This window comes from Tursiops truncatus, chromosome 10, assembly GCF_011762595.2.
Source record: "Tursiops truncatus isolate mTurTru1 chromosome 10, mTurTru1.mat.Y, whole genome shotgun sequence".
Lineage (NCBI taxonomy): Eukaryota > Metazoa > Chordata > Mammalia > Artiodactyla > Delphinidae > Tursiops > Tursiops truncatus.
The window spans coordinates 71302915-71329486 of NC_047043.1; the positions used below are offsets into that span (position 1 = coordinate 71302915).

The 26572-nt window shown below is 37.4% G+C and overlaps 1 protein-coding gene and 1 long non-coding RNA gene across 4 annotated transcripts; one reads left to right on the top strand and one right to left on the bottom strand.

Moving 5' to 3' along the window:
- Positions 1–159: 159 nt before the first annotated feature.
- ARF4 (ARF GTPase 4) lies at positions 160–19731 on the bottom strand. Of its 3 annotated transcripts, XM_004319583.4 has the most exons (6): positions 19019–19310; positions 11377–11457; positions 10817–10926; positions 4591–4662; positions 2942–3067; positions 160–1116 (listed from the first exon to the last, which is right to left on the bottom strand). In XM_004319583.4, the coding sequence occupies exons 1-6, from the start codon at positions 19083–19085 to the stop codon at positions 1030–1032; spliced, it is 543 nt and encodes a 180-aa protein (XP_004319631.1). In that variant the 5' UTR covers positions 19086–19310; the 3' UTR covers positions 160–1029. The 3 variants fall into 3 exon arrangements, 1 of the variants encoding a protein (XP_004319631.1); XR_012334637.1 differs by lacking the exons at positions 160–1116; positions 2942–3067; positions 4591–4662; positions 10817–10926 and having other exon boundaries at positions 11412–11993; positions 19019–19731; XR_012334638.1 differs by lacking the exons at positions 160–1116; positions 2942–3067; positions 4591–4662; positions 10817–10926; positions 11377–11457 and adding an exon at positions 13061–17428 and having other exon boundaries at positions 19019–19731.
- On the top strand, positions 19618–21858 carry LOC141275674 (uncharacterized). The gene is made up of 2 exons (XR_012334653.1): positions 19618–19749; positions 19941–21858. It is a non-coding gene; the product is annotated as an uncharacterized lncRNA (long non-coding RNA).
- The last annotated feature ends 4714 nt before the right edge of the window (positions 21859–26572 follow it).

A 26572-nucleotide genomic window follows, 5' to 3' on the forward strand; every position in this document is an offset into this window, starting at 1 on the left:
ACTCTGTTACACACAATAGCAACCCACATTTTATTTCCAATTCAAACAATAAATAAACTCACTGGGATCTTTATTATTGTTCACAGTATGTAATATATGCAAATCAACTAAGAAAAATCTATTTCAAACATCTTCAAGACTCAAGAAAAACAAACACCATTACATGTTTTATCATTTTATTAGGAATAATTCCAAATGGGTTATGAAGAAAACTTATTGAGTCTGATGAGTTTTCCAAAACTCTTAATGAAGACATGTTCACCAACAAACAATAAAACATCAGCAGAACTATCATATACTGGGCCAAGAGTCAGGCTGATACCAAAAGCAACATGCAACATAAAAAAGATACAATATAAAGGAAGACAATCTGCTGAGTATTAAAAATCATCTCAATATGAACTCTTTGCAACTAGCACAGAACTAATTAGCTATCAAATCCAAACCACACCAAGGTAAGCTTGGCTGATGGAAGCCAGGAGTTAATAATGGGAGGGAAATATAAGTTCCTCAGTGCAAAAGACCTGAATAGTGTTTTGGAGCATTTCCCTGGCTGGTACAAGCAGTATTAAAAAATCTTTTTTGGCAAGGGAGAAAAATAAATACAAATGGAATGCTACATTTTTTAAATCAGCAGACTGTCCCAGGAATGATAAACGTATCAGTAAAGTAGCAAGGGGATAACTTTAAAACATTATTTGTTGTGGGCTCAAAAAAACATTCAAAATGGATTTATTTAAAGGTGTCACATTAGCTATGTCCAGGCATTTAGGCTTAAGGGAAGTAAAATTAAAAGAGGACAGTTTTTTTCCCCAAGTTAAGAGAATCTCTTTAAAACCAAGCATATTGCTAAATGGCAACATTATACTTGGTAAACAATAATTGGCAACAAAATAAGTTTAAACGCTGTAATATTCTGCCCAAACCAGTCCCACATATTGTTTAAAAACCAAGATGCAAACTAATTTTGTTGTAACAAGCCTAGACCAATTCTATCAAACATGTCCTTGGTTAGATATCCAGTTTCATTTAACGTTTTGAAAGCTCATTTGACAGCCAGTCAAGTCCCTCATACAGACCGGTTCCTTGTGTAGCACAAGTGGCTTGAACATACCACTGTAAAGAAAGGACAATAAGAAAACACTTGATTAATATAACCAGTGTTTAAAATTCCTTACTCAGAAAATTATTTTCCAGGGGTATTAGTGAGCAGGTGCCATAAATGTATAGAGAAAAAGGAAAAATACATAAAGCCATAGGAACTAAAGTTGTAAATGTGTTAAAAGTATATTTCACAAATGATTAATTTTGTATTTAATGATCTCAGTAACTGTATAGATTAGAACTGTTCTCCCACCTCTTGCTTCTCACAAAACTCCTCTCATATCTAAAGCTACTACTACCCATTCATTACATTTAACCAACTACTACTTAATCTGAAAAGAAAATTCATGGGAAGATTAGTAACTAATAAACTACCCACCTGGTCCTTATGATGCTCTTGTTTCCCACAAAACTAAGTTCAGAGTAGAAGAGGCAAAATTTTGAAAGAGTAGGGATTATTGATATTTTAGAGGCAAGCTTTTTCGGGAGTTTCACTATCTTTAGTCTCATGTACCCCCACAAGTTCCAATCTTTAAAATGTTTATGAATATTATCTTCAGTAACTGTATGAAATGCCATGAAAAGTTTCAAATACCAAGAAAAAGACCTAGAAAGCAATTTAATTACCTTTTAGGGATGGTTTATTAATTTTCTTTACTGACCAGTTTTATTTTGCCTTAAAATAAAGACCTTGCTTTAATGTTGCAAAGTCACTTCAAGTCTACCATATGCTGCCAATTATTACTTTAATACCAAGGACCCCAATAACCTAGAAGGCTGGGAAAAAGGCATGAATTCATATCCTCACAGCATGGAAAATTGCATCATTTACAGTCTGTCTTATTTAAATTGGGCTGGGACATCTTAAACAGTGTATACAGTTATTGCCACACCACAGTTTCACCTTGTTGACAAGTTAATGAAAAACTACTGTAAGGCACAAACCGTAATAATAGTTTGTGATATCATCTTTATAAATAAAACAATATATTGTATTTCGCCAATATTTAAACCACTGATCTCAAATGGTAAAGCTATTGGAGAGCAAGTAGATATTTTTTATAATTTTAAACTCAAAACTTGTTTAACATCATAATTACAGGTCCCTCCACAAGCTCTTAGTGCTACCACACACACAGTACAAAATATTATCTAAAATATGGCTGCTATGGCTTCCCTGGTGGTGCAGTGGTTGAGAGTCCACCCGCCGATGCAGGGGACATGGGTTCGTGCCCCGGTCCGGGAAGATCCCACGTGCCGCGGAGTGGCTGGGACCGTGAGCCATGGCCACTGAGCCTGCGCGTCCGGAGCCTGTGCTCCGCAACAGGAGAGGCCACAACAGTGAGGGGCCCGCGTACCACAAAAAAATAAAAAATAAAAAATGTTAACAAAAGTCAAACGAAATAAAGATATTTAAAACCTTTGGATCCTTAAAGGATATATATTAAAAAGTTTAAGAATGGAGAAGATATCAACGTACTTTAAAGTTGAATACAACATTTACAAAGGTTTGCAATAAAGCCTGAAAGGGCTCATTTTTATATAAGCAAGAGTCTCTTACTGTAGTGTTTTCTGTTTTTTGCTTTTGGCTGTGCTGCCAGGCATGCGGGATCTTAGTTCCCCAACCAGGGATCGAACCTGTGTCCCCTGCATTGGCAGGCGGACTCTAAACCACTGCGCCACCAGGGAAGCCCTCCTGTAGTTTTTTAAATGATGTGCTCATCATCTATTTCAAAGGGGACAATTAACTAATAAATGTTTAAACTAAATATCAGCTTAAACAATTATGCTAATAATCTAATAGTCAGGAGATTAACATGAAACTCCAAAAACTTACTGTTCTGTTACGAAGAGACTGAAGACCTAATTTATCTGTCATTTCACTAATGGCCATAGCATTCGGCAAATCCTGTTTGTTTGCAAAAAGCAGCAACACAGCATCTCGCAGCTCATCTTCCTGAAGCTGAAAATAAAGACATTAACAACTACCAAACTGGAATCCAATTATTGTAACAAACTAAGTAAAACAGGCTTCCTACGTATGTACATCATTTATTCAACATTAAATACATTATCAAACATCAAATCAATAATCATACACCTTCAAGTAAAGCAAAACTATTTTCCAAGTCAATCATCCTATACTCCGTTAAGGTAAATCATTCATTCAGTCTTGATGATAATCCATGGAGGGTCAGGATTGGCAAGGACCAGAAACACACACGGGAATAAACATTTATGGCAGGATCTTATGGTACTCAGTAGTAAACATACTTAGACGATGATTCTTTTTGGACTTTTATCCTTTCCAGCCAGTTGGATCCAACGACAGTGGGAAAACAATACAGTGATTAGGGCATTAGTAGTATCATGTAAAATACAAGAATTATACCAAGAGCAGAAGCCGGTGGGAATGAAATACTGATATATGACACAACACTTGGAAACTTATGCTAAGTGAAAAGAAACAAAAAGTTTAAAAAGGTAACAAAAGACCACATATTTTATGCAGGTAGGGTAGAATGGGGGAAGGAATGGGGAACAAATGCTAATAGTTATAGGATTTCTTTTTGGAGGTGATGAAAATGTTCTAAAATTCAATTGTGGTAATGATTGTACAATTTTGTATACCAGAAACCACTGACTTGTACATTTCAAATGAGTGAAGTTATGGTATGTGAACTATATCTCAATAAAGCGGTTTACAAAATAAAAAAAAGAGTAGAAGGGGTAATAGTTAACTGAGACAAAAAAAGCACCAGTTACACACATACTGGCACAATGGTTTTACAAACTGCACTCCAGTCTTAGGAGCACTGAATGAGAATATTTCAGTAAATATTTTACACCTACAAGTCTGAAACCATGACAACGCTCCTCTAGCAAAGTTCCTCAACAATTTTCCCCCTCAGGATTTTTAACAGTATGAACATATGAAAACATTTATCCAATATTTGGCAAGGCCAAAATGCCACCATCAACCAAAATGCCACATGCCTTAGGTGGAATTCTTTTACCATGGTTGCTATTATGTAACATTTTGAAGTATATTTTATAGGTATAGTATAGAGAAAACTGAACCCAATGACCTTGGGAACAAGGGATTTGAACCAGGATTCCTAGGTCACAAAAGCTTCAAAACTGGAGATTTTATAACTAGAAAATAAAAGACCGGACTAAAGTAAAAATCCTCAACCAGAGATATGAATCAAAATCACCCATGGAGCATTCTACAAACAAACTGGGCCTTCCTCCCAACTTACTGAAGTAACTGCTCATCCATGAGTTGTTTTAAAAGCTCTACAGGAGATTTTTATTTGCAGTCTTAAGAACTTGTGATAATATATAGTTTTTCAAGGTTCTTTCTAGCTCTAAAAAGTTGATTTATGTAATCAAATTACAGTTAAAATGTACCGACCACTAACACCACCACTATCACCCAGAAAAACATATCTTGGAAATGATAAATTTAAAAACTATGCTCACCATTTTCTGCAGCTCTTCTGCTCCTTCCTGAATTCTTTCACGATCATTGCTATCTACCACAAAAATAAGACCCTGAAATAAATTAAAAGTTAAATTTAAAGCACACACTAAATATGAAACCTAAGTACACAGGCAGCAAAACCACATCAAGAGTTAATAACATGTTAGGAAGAAAGTCTCCTTACAAAAAAAAAAAAAAGGAAAAGACAGGGTATTACAGATTTGAGCACTATTTGTTATTTTAACTTATCAATGTTATTTCCAAAAGAAAATCTACCTCTTAACAACTGATCACTTTTTTCAACTATGCTAAGAAGAATAAATTCTATACCTTTCCCCTACCTTTGCACATTTAAATGCAGGTAAGTAGAAGTAACAAAATGGCCACAAAGTGGGCACAAAAGGAAAAACAACAATCCACAGATCCTAAGGATTCATGAATTTACTAATTGAATTACCTTATTCAAAAGCATGCACAAAATGAAACTAAAAAAAGAAGCGGAAGGAGTGCACTACAGTAGCTTTTATATAGTTCATCAGGAAAAGAGAGTCTTGCTCTAGAATGCTGCCTGCCAGCTCTAGAATCAGGAGAGGAAAGTCTTCAGCAAAATATATCAAGAAAAATTCAAGGCTGACTTGATCGAATAAGAAATCCTTAACAAAAAGGAAGGCAGTAACCATTCTTAAAGATATTCAAATATTAGAATTTTATACTACAAAAGAAGTGGAATTGGGAAGGAATTAATTGAATTAAGACTCTTCCAAAAACTTTCAAATGGGAAAGTATAAAATTTTCAGTTAGAGAGAGACAGGGCAGATGAATTTTATAGCTTTGTTAAAATCTATTCCTATTACACTAAAGTATATTCTTTAGTATATACACTAAAGTATTATTTTCCCCACAACCCTGACCCCTAAAGTATTTTTAATCATTTGTCACTTTATCATAAACTGTGTTGTACCACTACTGATTTGTGTAAGTCACCAGATTAAATCCACTGAGGGATTAATCCCCTCAGTATTACCATAGTACTGAGCTTGCCAGGGTACTTAATAATTATTTTAGGCTACGGTCATTAAATGACATAATTTTTTTTGGTCTAAAAAGCTTGAAACCCATTTCCTTTATCTCTGCAGGAAATCTTAATTTTTAAACATCCTACCCTTTGAAAAAAATTTTGGTGCTCTCAGAGCTAGTATGGCATAGTGGGAAGACACCAAATTCAATGCTTATTAGTTATATAAATTACCTAATCCTTGAACATGCCTCCTCTTCTATAAAATAAAATACCACCAATTTTTTAAGCCTATTTTTAAACATAATCATAGAGGTATGAAAGAATGAAGCATTGTCCTTGGCATATCACGGGCATTTAGTAAATGTCTCCTCCTTTTCCTCGCATCCCCAAAACCACTCTTATTTAGAACCTACTTCTCTAGAAGAGGTAATGCCTCTAAAAGGGATCTAATTTTATCTAGACTACTAACAATCCGTTTTTATCGTTTTAAGATGCAAATAACACTGTCAGTCCCAAAGTAACATTACTGAGAGGGAGGATTATTTGAGAAATTCTAAGTTATTCACTTCCTGGGACAGCAAAATCAAGAGTCTACGTAGAAAAGCTAGGATTCTAAAGATAGCTACTCTAAGAAAAGATTACTTAAAAGGCCAAATATTTAGAACAGGAAAATAATTTGAATTATATAATGAGGTAAGAGGAATTTACTACAATAAACACTGTGTCCTGAATTGCTAATAAAAGTTAGAAGCATGGTTAAATGGAATAATTAGTTTCTTTTAAATTTTACAGCTAAAAGAACTGATCATGAGTGCTGCAAAAGACAGCTTTAATAGCTTAGCTGTGATTACATCCGGCAACCTTGATGTAAAGCTTTCTCCGGCAGCCTTGAAGTCCCTAGGAAGTACTTGGATTTCTGTGGGGTTTTAAGATTTTTTTTAATTTGGACCATTTTTAAAGCCTTTATTGAATTTGTTACAATATTGCTTCTGTTTTACGTTTTGGTTCCTTGGCCATGAGGCATATGGGATCTTAGCTCCCTGACCAGGGAATGAACCCACACCCCCTGTACTGGAAGGCAAAGTCTTAACCACTGGACCGCCAGGGAAGTCCCAGAAGTACTTGGACTTTTGATTCTAAGGTGGTCCACAGAGGCCAGGAATGGGTCTAATTGCAAGTTAAAGTAAATTAAAAAGCATTCTAAACAAGTCTAGGGATAAGAGCAGTGTTACCCTTGGTCAAGAATTAAAGGCTTAAAAATAAAAACATGGAAACAACCTATATGCCCATCGACAGATGAATGGATAAAGATGCAGTGCATATATACGATGGAATATTACTCAGCCATAAAAAAGAATGAAATAATGCCATCTGCAGCAACATGGACAGACCTAGAGATTATCATACTAAGCGAAGTCAGAAAGACTAAAACAAATAACATATGATATCACTTATATGTGGAATCTAAAATACAACACAAATGAACATATCTACAAAACAGAAACAGACTCACAGACATAGAGAACAGACTTGTGGTTGCCAAGAGGGAGGAGGAATGGGGGAGGGAAGGATTGGGAGTTGGGATTAGCAGATGTAAACTAGTATACATAGGATGGATAAACAACAAGGTCCTACTGTATAGCACAGGGAACTATACTCAATGTCCTGTGATAAACCATAATGGAAAAGAATATGAAAAACAATACATGTATGTATAACTGAGTCACTGTGCTGTACAGCAGAAATTAACACACTGTAAATCAACTATACTTCAATAAAATTTTTAAAAATAAAATAAAAAGAATTACAGGCTTAGGATTAGCAGTTTTACTTCATACCTAAATGTATTTAAAAAGCGTGTTCCCTAAGTGAAATGCCTATGACTTACTTTAAAATAATCCAAATGGTGAAATACATTATAAAGGAGTACTGATTAAAGAATACTGGCCATATCCTAATAATTGAAGTTGGGTAATATCATAGATATGTGGGCACTTATTATGCTATTCTCTACATTTGTATACATTCAAATATTTCCATAGTAAAGTTTTTAAAAGCATGTAACTCATATCAAAACATCTTTCCTAACCACAGCTTTGTTAATGAACAGAAACATTTTAATTTTTAAATAAAAAAGTATGCCTCTTACTTAACATGACATGCTACTTAAACCTGGTTGTTCCCGCCACTCACCTAGGGTATTCACTGCCACCCGGTGGCAATAAACGTCACTTGTCTACAATGTTATAAGAGCTGGAGATCAAGAAAGACATCTGTACATCTTAAACATATGAAGTGCTTCTAACCTCATACATTATTTTAAAAAAATTTTATCAATTCCAGTAGTAAACAAAAAATGATAAGAAACCTCTCGTGGTAGAAAACACCGGAGGTGGGAACTACTTGAATAAAAAATGTAAAACAAGAACCAGCTCTCCACTCTTAATTAAGTCATTCCAAGCTTCAGTTTCCTCTTATATAAGAGTTAGACAACCACAGTAGTTCTCAAGAGGGAGCAATTTTGTCCCCAGGAAATATTTTGCAATATGTGGAGATATTTTTGGTTGTTGCAACTGGATTGGGTGGGGGAGACTACTGCTGGCAACTAGTGTGTAAAGGCCAAGAATGCTGCTAAGCATCCTACAATGCAAAGGAGAGCCCTCCCCTCACTCAATGACAAAGAATTAACCAGTCTGAAATGTCAACACTGCTGCTGTTGAAAAACCCTGTACTAGATAGAGCCTTGCTATTCAAAGTAAGGTTCCAAACCAGCAACATCAGCACCACCACCTGAGAACTTGCTAGACATGAAGAATCTCAGGCCTTACTCAGCCAGGTCCCACTGAATTGATCTGTATTTTAACAAATACCCAGGTGATTCATATGCAGATTAACATCTGAGAAACACTACTGATGTCTAGTTTATATCCCCAGAGATTCTTTTTTTTTTTTAACATCTTTATTGGAGTATAATTGCTTTACAATGGTGTGTTAGTTTCTGCTTTATAACAAAGTGAATGTTATACATATGTTCCCATATCTCTTCCCTCTTGCCTCTCCCTCCCTCCCACCCTCCCTATCCCACCCCTCCAGGCAGTCACAAAGCACCTAGCTGATATCCCTGTGCTATGCAGCTGCTTCCCACTAGCTATCTACCTTATGTATATATGTCCATGTGTATATACGTCCATGCCTCTCTCTCGCTTTGTCACAGCTCACTCTTCCCCCTCGCATATCCTCAAGTCCGTTCTCCAGTAGGTCTGTGTCTTTATTCCTGTCTTACCCCTAGGTTCTTCATGACATTTTTTTTCCTTAAATTCCATAAATATGTGTTAGCATACGGTATTTGTCTTTCTCTTTCTGACTTACTTCACTCTGTATGACAGACTCTAGGTCTATCCACCTCATTACAAATAGCTCAATTTCATTTCTTTTTATGGCTGAGTAATATTCCATTGTATATATATGCCACATCTTTATCCATTCATCCGATGATGGGCACTTAGATTGTTTCCATCTCAGGGCTATTGTAAATAGAGCTGCAATGAACATTTTGGTACATGACTCTTTTTGAATTATGGTTTTCTCAGGGTGTATGCCCAGTAGTGGGATTGCTGGGTCATATGGTAGTTCTATTTGTAGTTTTTTAAGGAACCTCCATACTGTTCTCCATGGGGGCTGTACCAATTCACATTCCCACCAGGAGTTCAGGAGTGTTCCCTTTTCTCCACACCCTCTCCAGCATTTATTGTTTGTCGAATTTTTGATGATGGCCATTCTGACTGGTGTGAGATGATATCTCATTGTAGTTTTGATTTGCATTTCCCTAATGATTAATGATGTTGAGCATTCTTTCATGTGTTTGTTGGCAGTCTGTATATCTTCTTTGGAGAAATGTCTATTTAGGTCTTCTGCCCATTTTTGGATTGGGTTGTTTGTTTCTTTGTTATTGAGCTGCATGAGCTGCTTGTAAATTTTGGAAATTAATCCTTTGTAAGTTGCTTCATTTGCAAATATTTTCTCCCATTCTGAGGGTTGTCTTTTGGTCTTGTTTATGGCTTCCTTTGCTGTGCAAAAGCTTTGAAGTTTCATTAGGTCCCATTTGTTTATTTTTGTTTTTATTTCCATTTCTCTAGGAGGTGGGTCAAAAAGGATCTTGCTGTGATTTATGTCATAGAGTGTTCTGCCTATGTTTTCCTCTAAGAGTTTGATAGTGTCTGGCCTTACATTTAGATCTTTAATCCATTTTGAACTTATTTTTGTGTATGGTGTTAGGGAGTGATCTAATCTCATACTTTTACATGTACCTGTCCAGTTTTCCCAGCACCACTTATTGAAGAGGCTGTCCTTTCTCCACTGTACATTCCTGCCTCCTTTATCAAAGATAAGGTGACCATATGTGCGTGGGTTTATCTCTGGGCTTTCTATCCTGTTCCATTGATCTATCTTTCTGTTTTTGTGCCAGTACCATACTGTCTTGATTACTGTAGCTTTGTAGTATAGTCTGAAGTCAGGGAGCCTGATTCCTCCAGCTCCGTTTTTCGTTCTCAAGATTGCTTTGGCTATTCGGGGTCTTTTGTGTTTCCCCAGAGATTCTGATTCAAGTGGTCAGGTGTTATGATCAGGGCTTTGGGATTTTTAAAACTCCCCAGGTAATTTTAATGTGCAGTCAAATTTGAGAATTCCTGCTCTACAGAATCACTAAGGTCTCTACCATGCCAGCATTATACATACTACATGATAATATAAAAATCATGTACAAATCAACAGAGAAGATTTACCTTAATATATTTTTTCTTAATGTATTTTAATAAAGTAAACACTTAACTGGGTTAAATGAAGGGCTATTAATTGTATTACATTCATTTAAAACTACAATGACAGAAAGTTATACAGATCTTACTTCCTAAACTAAGAATGAAACCAATAGAACTACTGAAGAAACATCTAATTCAAACCTGAGAACCACCCCACTTCATCTTCCAAAATATTACTACGATAATTATGTAACTCTTCCACCCTAAGTTATTTAGCCTACAAAGGCATGAATGAGAGAGTCCACTGAAGAACATGGAAATAGTGATAAGAAGAATGCCAACTCATGGAGTAAACACCAATATCCAAGTAAACAGTATATATTAACATAAACTTTGGAACATGAAACATATAAATAAAAGTTATAAAAATGTATAGCATTCCTAACTTACCTGGGTATTTTGGAAGTAATGCCTCCAGAGAGGCCTAATTTTATCTTGACCACCAACATCCCATACTGTGAAACAAATGTTCTTATATTCTACTGTTTCCACATTAAAACCTATAGAGAAAAAAGAAAAAAAAAGTTTGCTGCGCACAATGTCATTCAGAAAATAAATCCCTTTATTGTGGAATTCTCCCAGAATTGCTTTTTTTTAAAGTCCTAATAGATAATCAACAAACGTAAAAGCCCAAGACAGTTACAATGATGGCTATATGTCATTGTATATTTGTCCAAACCCAAAGAATGTAGGACAACCCTAAGGTATATGGACTTGGGGTGATTACGATGTGTCAATGTAGGTTCATCTACTGAGTGATGCTGACAATGGAGGAGGCTATGCACGTGTTGGGGGAGTGGATATATGGGAAATCTCTGCAGTTTCCTTTCAATTTTTCTGTGAACCAAAAACTACTCTGAAAAAAAAAATAGTCAGAATTAAACTATATTCTATTTTACTTTATAATACATTATTATGATATAAATTAAAATCACTGTAAACTTTCTTACCAATGGTAGGAATGGTGGTGACTATCTCTCCTAACTTCAGTTTATACAGAATGGTGGTCTTGCCAGCAGCATCCAACCCAACTAGAAAAAGACATTTCAGATTTTAAATCTAGACCAAAAGCACACATTAAGAAACAATTTTACAACAAATTTTTATTTTGAAAGCAAAAGCTGACTGGTCAAGGCACAAATGAGTTAGAAATGAAATCGCCTCATTTCTGATTCCCAAAGGCAACACCTCCTACAAAAGCCTTTCCATTTTTCTTTCTAGACCTAGAGAGACAGCACAAGGTCTAATCTCAAGATCTGCTTTGCCACACAATAGTTGAATGGCTTTAAACAAATCACTTTGGGAAAGAGGTCAGAGAAATCAGCCATAAAATAAGGGGACTAGATCAAGTAATCTAAGATCTCTTCCAATTCAAGTCCTCATTAATTCTATGAACTACTACCATTTTTAATAACACAAATTATAGGGCTTCCCTGGTGGCGCAGTGGTTGAGAGTCCGCCTGCCGATGCAGGGGACACGGGTTCGTGCCCTGGTCCGGGAAGATCCCACATGCTGCGGAGCGGCTGGGCCTGTGAGCCATGGCCGCTGAGCCTGCGTGTCCGGAGCCTGTGCTCCGCAACGGGAGAGGCCACAACAGTGAGAGGCCCGCGTACCGCAAAAAAAACAAAAAAAAAACACAAATTATAAGTTGAATCAGAGAACACATAAAAACAAATTAAGAACTATCTTTAAGATTCAAAAACTCAATTTCCTTTAATATAACAAGCAAATTTTAGGTAAAAGGTCTTGATGCTAGGGGAAAAAATATATATGTAAGAAAGGAAGATGAGGCCAATTTTACCCCTACCTAAATCCATTTCAACATCACATGTGCAGAAATGATAACAAAAGACTGGTTAATTTGGGTTGTAAAGAAGGCCTTGTCATATTCATCTCCAATATGATGTCTAAATTCTTAAAATAATTCCTTTGAGGCAGGCAGATATAAGTAGGGAGGAATGTACTTGTTTCCAAAACAAAAAAAATCCATACTACAACAAGAAGGTATAGAAGAGGGTGAAAAGCAAATTAAATGTTTAAGTATGAATCTCTGAAAAGCTGCATATTCTACATTGTTTGTTAAAGCCTTCATAAATGGAAGGTCAATATCTAAAAACCTCACTGAATATTATTGGTCTAAGGATATCACATTTGGCCACCTAGATTAACACTATCACAGATTTTGAAATCAATTCAACCGAGTATTGATTTAAGCAAGGATAGTTTTTCGTGTTTCTTTGTTTGTTTTTTAAGGATAGTTTTGTTGTTGTTGTTTAGTATTTATATCAGAGCATGACTTAGCACAGGAAACCCTTGCTTAAAAAAAAAAAAGATCTCCCTGGAGACTCAGGCATTTTATGCTTTCTTACTCCTCTATCCTCTGATCAAACTCTGTTCCCCACTTCTTCATACTGAGATTGTTTATTCTGTCCAAAATACTATGACACTTCCTAGTCAGAACGAGTAGCCCCCTCACTCACGGGCATAAGAAAAACCAACTGTTAACAGGAACTGTTTTATGTTTTAACTACAGAACAGAAGAGCAAACATATCAGAAAACATAATTCTAAAAATATACAAAGAAACAAAAGCAGCTACCTTAGAGTTTGGCATCTTTAATAAAAATATAGAAAATGAGGAGGTGAACAACAGGATATTTTCATTGTTAGAAAAAGCTAAGTCCCTTAGAGCCTAAGTCCTCCTCAGGAGATTTTGATCAAATTTTAAAATAAAGCAAAATTCACCTTTAGCTAAGTCCAAATGCCATTAGCCCAGGTAGGAAGAACTGAAACTGAAATAATGATTACAAAAAACACTTGTGTTAAGTTTTGAGAACTAAGGTACACACCAGTCCTCACTGGTGGTCCAACTTGACCTCAGACCTTAGTTTAAAAAAAACGTAGGGCTTCCCTGGTGGCGCAGTGGTTAAGAATCCGCCTGCCAATGCAGGGGACAGAGGTTTGAGTCCTGGTCTAGGAAGAGCCCACATGCCGCGGAGCAACTGAGCCCCTGCACCACAACTACTTAGCTTGCGAGTCACAACCATTGAAGCCCGCATTCCACAAGAGAAGCCACCACCATGAGAAGCCAGCGCACCGCAACAAAGAGCAGCCCCCGCTCGCCGCAACTAGAGAAAGCCCGTGAGCAGCAACGAAGACCCAACGTAGCCATAAATATATAAATAAATAAATTAGTGTTGTATAAATGCAAACCAGAAGGTTTTTTTAAAGGTATTTCTATTGTGAGATTTAAGATGCACAAATTAATGTATATCATCACTCATTATATAGTTCCTCACTCAAAAATATGTTGGTCTAACAATTCTGTGCCCATTTAGTGATTTCTTAAGTATGTATTTCCTTACTGTTGCAATATTTGGCAATGAAATTTCTCCACAAAATGAAACTATAACCAATTCTCAACTAGCCAAGATAAGACTCTAATCTGTACAGTCCAGTAACGTCCTCCCCTCCCTCTCACCCTCATAAACAAGTCACTGTTTTGAAAGATATACTGGAATTACTTGTTCTCCTTGACTGGACCTGCACTTTAACCAGAGTGTTAAAAGCAGCAAAACTTTCCCCAAAATCTTTGCCAATCATTAAAAAGTATGTCTACCAAATTAAGGCAGCAAGAAATACTTATATTTTAAGTTTTAAAATTAGATTCCAATTATCTCAACTTGGAGAAACAACCAAACGCAGAAAAGAAAACGACTGAGAATAAAAAAGTATATTTTCAGTTAAGTTTCAGTTAGGATATTTTTCTTCATGTTTTATCTCTCAAATTTTCTACAAGGAAGCTTGAAAAAAACTTCATAATTTTTCAATAATTAAAAATTGAGTGCTTATTGTGTTCCAAACACAATACTAGGTGATTCCATACATTTTGTAATTTAATTCTCACAATAACTCTCCATTTTTCAGATGCAAAATCTGAGATTCAGAAACATCCCCAGAATCACAGGAGTAGTGAAACAGATTTTAAAACCCTAGGTCTTTTGGAGAAATTAGATACATATATAGCTGTGGGAATGGAAAATGGTGTAGCTGCTTTGAAAAAGTTTGTCAGTTCCTCAATATGTTAAACATAGTTAACAACGACCCAACAACCCTATTCCTAGCTTATCTACCCAAGAAAATTAAAAACATATGCCCACACAAAAACTTTTCATGAATGTTCACAGCAGCATAATTCATAAGAACCAAAAAGTGGAAACAACTACATTTCCATCAACTGATGAATGATAAACAAAATGTGGAATATATCCATACAACAGAATTACTATTCAGCCGTAAAAAGGAATGAAGTACTGATACATGTTATAATATGGATGAATCGTGAAAACACGCTAAGTGAAAGAAGCCAGACACTAAAGGCCACATATTGTATGATTCTGTTATATGAAATATCCTGAATAAACAAGCCCATAGAAACAGAAAGCAGAAGAGTGGTTGCAAGAGGGAGGGGTGAGGAGGGGAGTGACTGCTATCTTGTGTGGGGTTTCTTTCTGGGCTGATGAAAATGTTCTAGAATTAAGACAGTGGTGGGAGTTCCCTGGTAGCCTAGTGGTTAGGATTACGGGCTTTCACTGCCCCGTGGTCCAGGTAGATCCCCAGTCCCGCAAGCTGTGCGGTACCGGGGAGGGGGACAGTGGTAATGGTTACACAACTTTATGAATATACTAAAAACCACTGAACTGTACACTTTTAAGGAATAGTATGTGAATTACATCTCAATTTTTTTTTTAATTAAAAAGAAACAATCCTAAGTCTGATGCCAGAGCTCTCAAATAGTATTCATATATTGCCATCCTGCCCTTAGGGTTTTTTGGTGGACACACACTATCTTAATATTTTATCTAATTCCTCAGAGGTTTGACCATCAAAACTGAAATTGAGGCTACCAGATGTACAGAAAAACTATAATGACCTTGAGTTTTGCTTCTACCTAACAGGTCAGGAGTATCAGCACTTTCATCAATGTGTTAATTAACAGCAAATTATCAGCCTCTGATAGTCATACTTTATAATAATGCAGGAGGGTACACCTAAGGGTGGTTGTATCAACTTCTAATGGCATGAAGCTAAGGATTTTTGCCTTTTCTACTGTTTACCTATATCACATAACTAATCAGAAGACACGCCCCCCCCTTTTTTAAAGGCTGGCAATTATGTTTTCAACTAATGACCTAAGAAGATGGTCATAATAAACTAAGTCAAAAGGACTACAATTTTGGAGAAACAAAAACCTCCTCTTAAAGGCTGAGAGTAAATATAACAAATATTAAAAGTGGAATGGTGGAATGATAAGAAATTATCACTTTATTGTTTTTCATGTTTTCTAAATTTAACAATAAGGACATTATTTTTAGAATCAGGACCAAAAATTTAAAATTAAATAGTAAATGTATTTATAAAATATGCTAGGAAAAAAGTATGAGACACCACTCACTTTAAAATATTGTTAGTATTTTTCAAATTGGGAAAAGATCCTTTCCTCCAAAACCTCTCTGGTCCCAAAAAGCCACTGTCACATGAAAGACAACACAAAACTACATTGGTATGTATTAGCAATCTTTTCGAAAGCAATACTTTCTCAGCTTTTCAACGGGCAAGAACTTGCAAGTTCAAAGAGAGGAGAATTAGTATTTCCTCTACAGAACATATTGTTTCAAATATAAACAAAATTTCGGCAGTCATTTACCAAAATTACATCTCACCACAGATATGGAGATCAGACTTAAAACAGGATAATGACGGACTACATGAGAAATCTAAGGTGAAAACTGGTCATCTTTGAATTTAAGCTCAATAATATCATTTACAAGATTTTTTTCTGTAAAACTACAAAATTTCTGTCAATCTATAGTTTAAGTGATGTTACATTTGATACCTTGTGTTGATTTTAAATTTTTTTTTTTTTTTTGCGGTACGCGGGCCTCTCACTGGTGTGTCCTCTCCGGTTAAGGAGCACAGGCTCCGGACGCGCAGGCTCAGCGGCCATGGCTCAGGGGCCTAGCCTCTCCGCGGCATGTGGGATCTTCCAGGACCGGGTCACGAACCCGTGTCCCCTGCATCGGCAGGCGGACTCTCAACCACTGCGCCACCAGGGAAGCCCGATTTTAAATTTTTTAATTAGGGAATTCCCTGGCGGTCCAGTGGTTAAGACTCCATGCTTCCAACACAAGGGACGTGGGTTCCACCCCTGGTCGGGGAACTAAGATCCCGCATGCCTCACAGCACGGTCAAAAAGAAAAAAAAATTTTAATTAGTTAACATAAGCTGCAACTTCAAACACCTTTTAAAATTACTTTAACTTTTAGGAAAGTGTGTACAAATAAAATTTAAAACTTCTCCAACAGTAATTTGGCAAACCAGATTCAATAGTTAACTGCTATCTTTCAACAACATTTTAAAATGGTCACTGACTCAAGAAAGCATGAATTTTACTAAGCCATATAAAGAAAAGGAAGAACACATGCCTGTCAAAGAAAATTAATATGGAAAAAACAATCATTAATTGGTAATTCTAAACTAGGATAGGGGCAGACACATTAAAAGTGATCTATTATATATGCTATCACTCATAAAGCTAGATATAAAAATCTAAGAATGATCAAACCCCCAAATCACCTATTTCACTATCCATACACATATTCTCCATAAGGTTATACTTCCTTTGATGAGCTACCATAAAAGGTGACCTTGTGACTAACCTGTTTTTAATCAAGGAAACCTAATTATCCTAAGTTAAAGTGCAAAACAAGAACAGCAAACCTGAGTAATAAAACATTTAACATGAATGAATAATTTCAAATCATGACTTCTATTCCCTGCACAAATGCACAAAGTTACTTTTCTTCTTCCATTTTCTATCAATCATTTCTGGGGAGTAAAGGAGAGAAATGCTTCCCTAATATAGTAAATATATGAAAGTGCTTATAGCATATATAATTCTACCTTTCTTCTCCCTCTGAAACTGTCAGCCGTCACAAAAAACTAGTGAAATGAGAAACAACAATTTACAAAAGATCTTTAGTAAAATACTACACATTACATTTCAAATATAACACACTACACTTCCAGGAACAGAACCACGTACTAGCTAATCTCTTTAAGGAACAGGCTGGAAATCATTTAGCACAGTCCAAAGTTCTCCCAGTGACTTCAGATCCTTTTTTAGACGGTCGATTTTCAGGCACTTTTAAAGACTAAATATTATGTTTACCCTGCTAAAATAATTCTTTTTCATAATTGAAACCTGACAAACTTTGAAAGAGAAAACATTTTCATTTATCTTTGTGAATGAATTATCAACAATTGTTTCATGGATTGTGAATAAGCTGCAATAAGAGGAAAGTGAAAAAAGAACCAAATGTGCACACCCTTTATCTTCACATACCTTGAAATACTACTGAACCTTGCTTTGGGAAACTTTCAAATAAAACCTCCCCCACTGCACTTCTCTAGAAAACAAGCTAATGAACCAACAAAATTCAATGTTTAAAGTTAGCGAGGCTAATTATAGCATTATTTAGGTCCATGGAGCTTAGCTGTGATGTAAAGACTACTCACAGTACTATGAGGGAGGCATTGCTTACATCACTCAAGTGACAAGCCCCTTCTCCCTCAGCAGAGCGAAAAACCGACCCTAAAAAGCAATTTTTAAAAAGCCCATTTTCCATAAGAATTTTTAAAAAACACCCTTGTAATTACTGCTTAACAAGGCCTCCCTAAAGTTATGCGTCAAGATGTTCACTTACTGAAAATCTGTCACCAGCTTAAAAGAATTAGTTTCTAAGCCTTTTTTTTTTCATTAAACTTTAGCCAGCTGTATAAAAACTGCATAGTTTTAAAAGCAAAGGGAGTAAACCAAATATATTTAGCCCTTGAGAGTGGCCAAACGAAACATTCATGATAAACTCAGTTTTCAGGAACATTAATAAGGAAAAGAAAAAAAATATGAGGCGGAATCCTGAGCGAAGGAAAGTTTAGCGAAGTGAGCGCTGAGGACTCCGGACTCTACTGAAACCGTGGGTGCTCCCCTGCCACCGCACTGGGCCCGGTCACTTCCTGCCCCGGCCGGCTCCGGGCTCTCGGCGACCGCTCGCTCACACACCATTGGAGTGTGCAGAGTGTGTACACGGGGCAGAAAAGGGGAGGAGGAAGGCTGGAATCGCTCGGCCTCCCTCCCGACCGTTGCCCACACCCGGGGAAGAAGGGAGCCAGATCGCACTCACAGAATGGGCCTCGCCAGTGTCTTTCGGGTTCGGCAAGATCCGACAGTTCGCTACTCTCACATCTCCGCGAAACTGTGTCGGGCTTTCAATAAGACCACGAAGAGAAAGCCAAACCCAGAAGGAGGAAACCTTGCCCGCGGCCCCGTTCCAGCCTCTTCGACAGATCTCGGGCGACCGCCCACCCTTCGCCCCATTGTTCCCCCTTAAGAATTCCTCCCGACCCCCAGCCCGCCGCCCCTCCCCCACCACAGCTGACGGGGGGTAAAAAAACAGGCCCCGAGGCCGCCCCAAGCATAGAGACTCGGCCGCCCCACCAGGGCCTGGCCTCTTCCCTCAGGCCCTGACTCACCCATCAAAATGCGCATCTGCTTCTTGCCGAAGAGACGGGAGAAGAGAGAGGAGATGGTGAGGCCCATGGCGGTAGTGGCACTTGCGATGGGCAGAAGCAGAAGGGGTTTGGCGCGACCCCGAGCCTTCTTTCACGCTCCCGGCAAACTCAGGGAGGAAAGAGGAGCTGAGGGCCGCAGGGACGGCTCGCCAGCCGATGTGTAGGACGGAGCTCCCCTCCGGGAAGGAATTAGCGGGGTGATGACCTGCTTGACGACTGGCGGGGCTGCTCCGGCTCTGGCGTTAAATCTTCGGCTATGCCACGTCACGCGGCAGCCGCGGCGACTCCGGCAGCGGCCCGGCCCCTCCAACGCGGACAGAATCGCGTCACCGTCGCCCCATCCCCCTGCGCTTCCGGCGCTGCCCGAACCAGTGCGCCTGCGCACCAGGGGAATTGGCCATCTTCGCTGACTTGCGCCGCTGGCCGGCGTCACCCCCCCGGACGTGGCTCCTGGAGTTGGGCGAGGCCAGTCAGCCCCTGTGTAAAGGGCGACGGACACGGTCCCACACTGCCTCGCTTCATCACGTCCAATCAGACTCAAGGAGGGACGTTTCTGCGCAGAGAAATGCATCCTGGCGGTTGTATTCCTTGCTTCCGGAAAGGCGGGCTGTGCATTATGGGTTCGGTAGTGAACCTCCGTTCTTTCCGCCTCTTCAAGGGAACGCGCGTAGGGGATTTCCTGCTCTACGAAGGTACGCGGTTCACGCACGGGACCACACACTTGCCCTAATGGAGGGGTGAAAACGGGCCCTGCTTTCCCAAGAGATAACTTGTTAAAAGCTGACGTGCAGGGGCAGAGGCTGTAGCAACCCCATATGAAGCTAGGCCTAAACACCTCGGTCCCCACGCCAGGTTATACTGAAGATCCCTAATCCTTTGTCAGAACAAGAGAACTCCGAGACATTTTCGTCGACTATTGAAGCTTTTTAAGAGAAGCCAACGGGGAAGGCTTTTCTTGTATCTCTTCTCTCCCAGAAGAAGCATGGAAGATTTATTCCCGATGTTAAGAAAGTGGAAAGCCTCCTCACTTAAAAAATATTTACGATCTTAGTGTTTTCCTGACTACAAAATAAAGTATACATCTTGTTTAAAATACATGTCTACACATATATCCGTAAGTTCCCCACAGTCTTCGCCTCCTACATACTTCCTCCATACTGTTGGTGCAGTTTAGGATTAGTAGCACCCCCGACCAGCACCCTTATGCTGGTTAAGTCATGCTCACCCACCTTTCAGATCTCTTTAGAGTTTAACTCCCTGGGAAAATACATTCTTCACCTCCTAAATTACTCAGGCTCAAAAAAATCATAACTGCTCTTCACAGTTATGATTTCACATTTAATATTACTATTGACAACCCTCTTCCCCTCTCCCACTTGTCTGAAAACTCTGTAAGGCCGGCCTCTAGCCCGTTTTTATATTACGTTGTTTTCGCTGGGCTTGGCACACCGCGAAACTCACATATGGTTGAATGATAGAGAGATAGCTGAATAAACTATGGTGTATCCATTACTGCTCCTGAGAATACTCTCAGGAGTTAAAGGAATGTAGAACTATAAATTCTAATGAAAAGCTCTCCGAGATACAGTTACTGAAAAAACACCAAATAATGACTAAGTACCGTGAAGGAATATAAAAATGTAGATTTCACCCGGGGTGGGGGGTGTGTGTGTGTGTGAATGCAGAACAATAACTTTCAAGTAGAATCTGCAGTAATGATAGTTACTGGTTACCTGTCTAACCTGTGTGGAGCGAGGAGGGCACCTTCCCCAGAGTGAGGGAACCTAGTTTGGGGGTGGTAGTCAAAAGAGCTTTATCTATACTTTTAAAAATCCGCTTTATTGAGATATAATTTACATGCAACAAAATTCACCAATTCTAAGTGTACAATTCTATGAATTTTAACAAATGTATACAGTAGTGTAGCCAACACCATAATCATGATATTAATCATTTATATTACCCCCAAAAGTTCTCTCATACTCCTTTGTAGTCGTTCTCTTCCCTCACTTCAAGCCGCTGGCCAACCACTGATGTGCTGTCACTATAGACTTGCCCTTTCCAAATTTCATGTAAATGGAATACTGCAGTATGTAGTCAGTCTTCTGTGTGTGGCCTCTTTCTCCTAGCCAAATGATTTTGAGATTCATCCATGTTATAGCATGTACCAATACTTTGTTCTTTTTTATTGCTGAGTAGTATTCCATTGTATGGATATACTACAATTTCTTTATCCATTCATCAGTTGATGGCCCATTTGGGTTGTTTGAAGTTTTGGACTTTTATGAATAAAACTGAACATTTGAGTACAAGTGTCTGTGAATCTGTATTAACTTATTTTTACAAGATGAATTTATTCATGCACATATGTAATTTAAAAAATAATCTTTTAATTCAACGAATAAGTTCACCACTGTTTGACGTTTATTCTTCCAGATTTTACTCTCTGAAATATTAACATCCCTTTATAAATATTAATGGGATTTTATACTGCTAAGCAACTCCTTTTTCAATTTACAAATATACTGTGGCCATTTTAAAATATAAGTACTTACAGATTTAACTCATTCTTTTTAAGGGTTGCATTTCATTGTATACATGTAAGATAACTTATTTAACTGATCTATCAAATTGTAAAACATGAATTTCTTTGATCAAAATTCCACTTTCAATAATCTATGGTACCAAAATTTCCCTCAAGTTTCCTACGTAATACTTTTAAGATGTTCAATGTTCATTAAAGCACTGTAATGGAGAAAACTGGAAACATTATTTAAAATAAATAAATATATTTTTTTGGCCGTGCAGCTTGTGTGATCTTAGTTCCCCGACCAGGGATTGAATCCATGCCCTCAGCAGTGAAAGCGTGGAGTCCTAACCACTGGATGGCCAGGGAATTCCCAAAACAAATATTTAAATACTCCTTTGTTTCTTTTTCTCACTGGTCACTAGTCCAGACATTCCAATTTTGCTTTTGCTTTGCTGCAATTTTATGAGTTTACGCCAGTAATAAACGAAGACAGTTATTAGACCCATTGCCAGGATAAAGATTTAATATCTTTTCCTAATAGTGCTATCCTAGGCGATTCTGTAGTTGCTTATTCCAGCTGGTGCATTCTGCAGGATGGGGTTGAATAAGATAAGAAAAACCTGCGAAGTTTCAAAAAGAGTAAGCTTTATATTGTTGAAGTCCTACTGAGTAAAACTACGTTTCGTAGAACTACCCTTCAGAAACTGTCATTTCTCAGGAGTGACCCTGAGCAATCAAAACCAAAACCTTCTTTACTCAGGTGGATAAGGTAAAGCCACTCACAGATTCCAGTCGGTTTATTCTGCCCTGCCCCCCTTTTTTAAAATTTCCAAATGTTCCAATAATATTCTTAAGCAAAATGAAATTAAATTTCAATTAAATATACAACATTTGAAGAACAGGGAAATGCAAAGGGTAAGCAACTGATTTTTGCACTCAGATTTTTAAAAGCAGCTTAATAGACATGTTTATTAATTTCTGGTGTGCAACAAAATGCTATTTGATTTTGTAATAACAAAGTCTATGCAATTACCTGAGAGATCCACATATTTTCCCAGAATTTTGACTTAAACGGAATTATAGACTATATCTCCCTTTTTGAGAAGAAAACTTCCTTTTCACTGGAAATACGTATAAAGAGTTGCTTAGCAGTTGAATAACTTAAAATTGCATTTTGGAAGCTTGCTAGATAAAACATTCTTGTATCCTTTAAGTTTTTATGTCTGCTTTGAGTTTTTATAGAATTCCTTAAAACAATGTTCACCTGATCTAAGGGTCTTCTTAAATTGATTTTCTAAATTTCTTGAGACAAATGAAATGGGTCCCCTTCCTCATAACTTCTTCCAAAATATAATCCATATGTTCTTCTTAGTTAAGCAAAACAGATGGAAAGAATCCTGATCTCCATCATTAGCCTCTAAAACCTAAACCAAAAAATCAAATGAAGATGTCAGGAATAGATTTTTCAGATTTCCCTTTAAGATTTTCTACGCATCAAGAAGCTAATGGAGGTTACAAAACAGGATAATGGCCCACTGAAATGTCTCCATTGTAAAGATAAGGATAATCAGAGTCAGAGAGGTTAAGTAACCTGCCCAAGGTATCACAGCTAGTAAGAACTGGGATAAGAACCCATTTATTCTCATGTCAACACCCTTAACCATGGTACTACTGCCTTTTTTTTTTTTCTTTTAAGTACACTTAAAAGCAAGGGTTCCCATATGGAACAAACAGAATGGAATACCTATTTTAATTAGTGTGAAGAAGCCTCCAAAAGATTTCGAAATTCCCAGATAGCCTCTTTGAAATACTTGTCGTAAAAGGCTAATGAAAAATCAGGCACAAAAGGTATCTAAAACAATAACTAGGTCTAACCCATTATACCCTCCTAGGCTTCCTCATCAAAACATTGGCCCCCAGAATGATGTCTCAATTTCAATCAACTGAGACACTGGAAAAAACTATCCTCAAAAACCCTATGTAAACTCTTCAGCATCAACTTAAATGGCCTCATATGGGTCCCTCCCAGATTTGATGACTCTCTGAGGGATTTTCTGGCAAACTGCTATGTATTTCCTTAAACAGCCAAGGGGAAACAAAAATTAAAATTGATGAGGTTACTGAATACCACCAGAAATATTTGTTGTTTGTCCTGGATGAAACCTGACAATATATTTGAAAGGATTTGATAAGTTTAGGATTAGAAATTTGGCCAAATAGGAGAAGCTGATATTCAGGGCCTCTTAGGAATTTTTTTAGGCCTTCTCTCCTAAGTTAAATATACTAAAAGGGAAAGAGGCATTCAAACAATAGGTGAATCGGTGTGTCAGTCCTTTTAATCCTAAACCTCCCCATTCATCTTAAAATACTTGTAGACATTGTGACATTAGAAACAGAATTGTCCTGCAGATATACCCCAAAAATCCATCTTGTAAAAAACTTGGATACTTTGTGCCTTTGTGATATAGATTTTATACCCCCATTCTCTCTAGGACCTAAAAGCCATTCTTGGACATGCAAACACCAGGGAGGTAATTCTTATCAAAAGGGGTAAAAATCATTAAAAAAAAAAAAAAAACTTTTGTGACTTTTACACAAATAGTAGTAACTATAAGGTCTCTGTGTCTCTGTGCATCTATATTTATACATGTTGTAAATGTGTGATATTCTCCACCTCTGGATGGTATTATCAAAACTAATTTGTAGGGACTTCCCTGGTGGCTCAGTGGTTAAGAATCCACCCGCCAATGCAGGGAACAAGGGTTCAATCCCTGGCCTGGGAAGATCCCACATGCTGCAGAGCAACCGAGCCCGTGCACCACAACTACTGAGCCTGCACTCTAGGGCCCGGGAGCCACAAGTTCTGAGCCCTTGAGCCATAACCACTGAAGCCCGTGCACCCTAGAGCCTGGGCACCACAACTACTGGGCCCACGCGCCTAGAGCCTGTGTGCTGCAACAAGAGAAGCCACCGCAAAGAGAAGCCCGCGCACTGCAACGAAGAGTAATAAGCTCACTGCAACTAGAGAAAACCCACAGGCAGCAACAAAGACCCAACACAGCCAAAAAAATAAATAAAATAAAAATTTTAAAAACTGTGGAAAAAAAGAAACCCTTATAAAAAAATTTGTAAAGTGCTCTCTTTGATTGGCTTAAAAACAAACAAGTGCGTATATATATATATATATATATATATATATATATATATATATATAAATTAAGGATTGGGTATTCTAAAACTCAGAAATATAGAAACTAACCCAGATGTTTTTCAAGTTTGTGTGGTCTAGGATAAATTAAAGCTAGTTTAACTTCACTGGTGTAAAAACAGGCATGTTTCTAGAATTATCAGCATCAAGTATAAAATTTTTTATTTTACCTGGGTTAACTGGTCAGGTAGGCTCATGTTGCCTCTTTTAAAAAATGTGTCAGCATGAATGTAATCAAAGTATGATTGTTAGGAGCAAGTAATAGATATAAGATAAAACGTTTTTAGGTGAACTCTTTAGCAATAACTATATTTTATGTGTACTTAAAAAAATTTCTCAAATCTCTCTGGTAACTTGAAACTTTAAAGATTTTGCAAGTTAAATTAAATAATAGGGTTTATTGAATATCTGGATCATTTCCAAATGGGATAAAATACTGATACATTAATTGCTAAATATAGGTTCATCTACTTTTGGCTTCCTACTATAGAGAAACTAAAGAAAAAGGAGAACATGCTTGTAGAAATAAAAGTTTCCAAGGGTTAAAAGTTATAATTAATGCATGTATTATAATTAAGACTACTGGAAATAGTAGAGGAGACAGCTCTGTATGTAAGGACAGCATGATGTGTTTTTTGGTTAAGAAGAGGTTTGAGGAATAAAGATGCAAATTTGTTGAAGGAAATGAGAGTAATTTTGTCTAAACTAGAACTTCTGGTTATTTCAGAAGACAGTGAGAGAGAATTTTACCTTGTGTAATCAAGCTGGATAAAACTGAATTATAAGGGTTTTTTAATTACACTTTAAAATTAGTAGTGTACTTACGTGAAACTAAAACTTGATTACCTTTCATCTGTTAAAAGGACAGTGTTTTTTTTTATCATTTTGGCCAAATAGATAATTAAGTATTGTTTCATGATCTGTGATCCTATTTAGTCAAGTGTCCAAACTTTTGATATTCTTTGATAGCTTCCACAAATCAAATGCTATATGGAGTCCTTTTGATCTCTAGTTAACTTTGGGATTCAGGGGGCCCCTGAAATATCTCAAAGAATTTATTCTCTCATCTCATAAAAAGGGAGATGTTAAACCAATTTAGGCTTATTTGACATGTTAAATTACATGGGAAGCATTGTCAAATAAGTAACATTAAGCCTTCTTTATATTGTATCTGTATAGGTATGTGTTAATAAGTGTTCCAGAAATTGTATGAAATTCCTGGAAGTCTGATATGTCCTGGCATAATGTCTGTCATCAAAATTGAGGCTCACACTAAAAGGACTGAACTTGAATATCAGGGAAATGCCCTAGCTTTTATGCAAAGGCAGTAGCAACAGAATCCGTAAAGATTGTGGTACCTGTGGATGACGTCTATTCTACTTCTGGAAAAAAAAAAAAAAGACTCCTCATTGCCAGACCTTTGCCATTCTGATATCCTTCCAACATGGCAATGGTCTGTTCCAGAAACAGAGAAATTAAGATGGGTAAACAATGGCTGTAATTTAAACAATCATGGCTATAGGAAACCCAAGACAGCCACTTGGATTTTCCAGGCTCTCTGGCAAACCCCAGTTTTCATTTTTTGCATTCCTTCTGCACAGGCCTCATCTCTTCCCTCTGGACCCTTTGAACACCTGCAGCTGGACTTCATTCAACTGCCACTTAGTATGGGCTATCAATACGCTTTTGTTATTGTATGCATGTTTTTCAGATGGCCTGAAGCCTTCCTCTGCCATAAGGTGTGATGCCCTCACAGTGGCAAGGAAATGGTTAGACA

Excerpts from the sequence above, each read along its gene's own strand:
- ARF4 (XM_004319583.4), bottom strand. The coding sequence starts at position 19,085 with ATGGGCCTCACCATCTCCTCTCTCTTCTCCCGTCTCTTCGGCAAGAAG. Across the intron at positions 11,458-19,018 it reads GCAGATGCGCATTTTGATGG|TTGGGTTGGATGCTGCTGGC; the intron begins GTGAGTCAGGGC and ends GTCTTTTTCTAG. Across the intron at positions 4,663-10,816 it reads ATTACTTCCAAAATACCCAG|GGTCTTATTTTTGTGGTAGA; the intron begins GTAAGTTAGGAA and ends AATTTATTTCAG.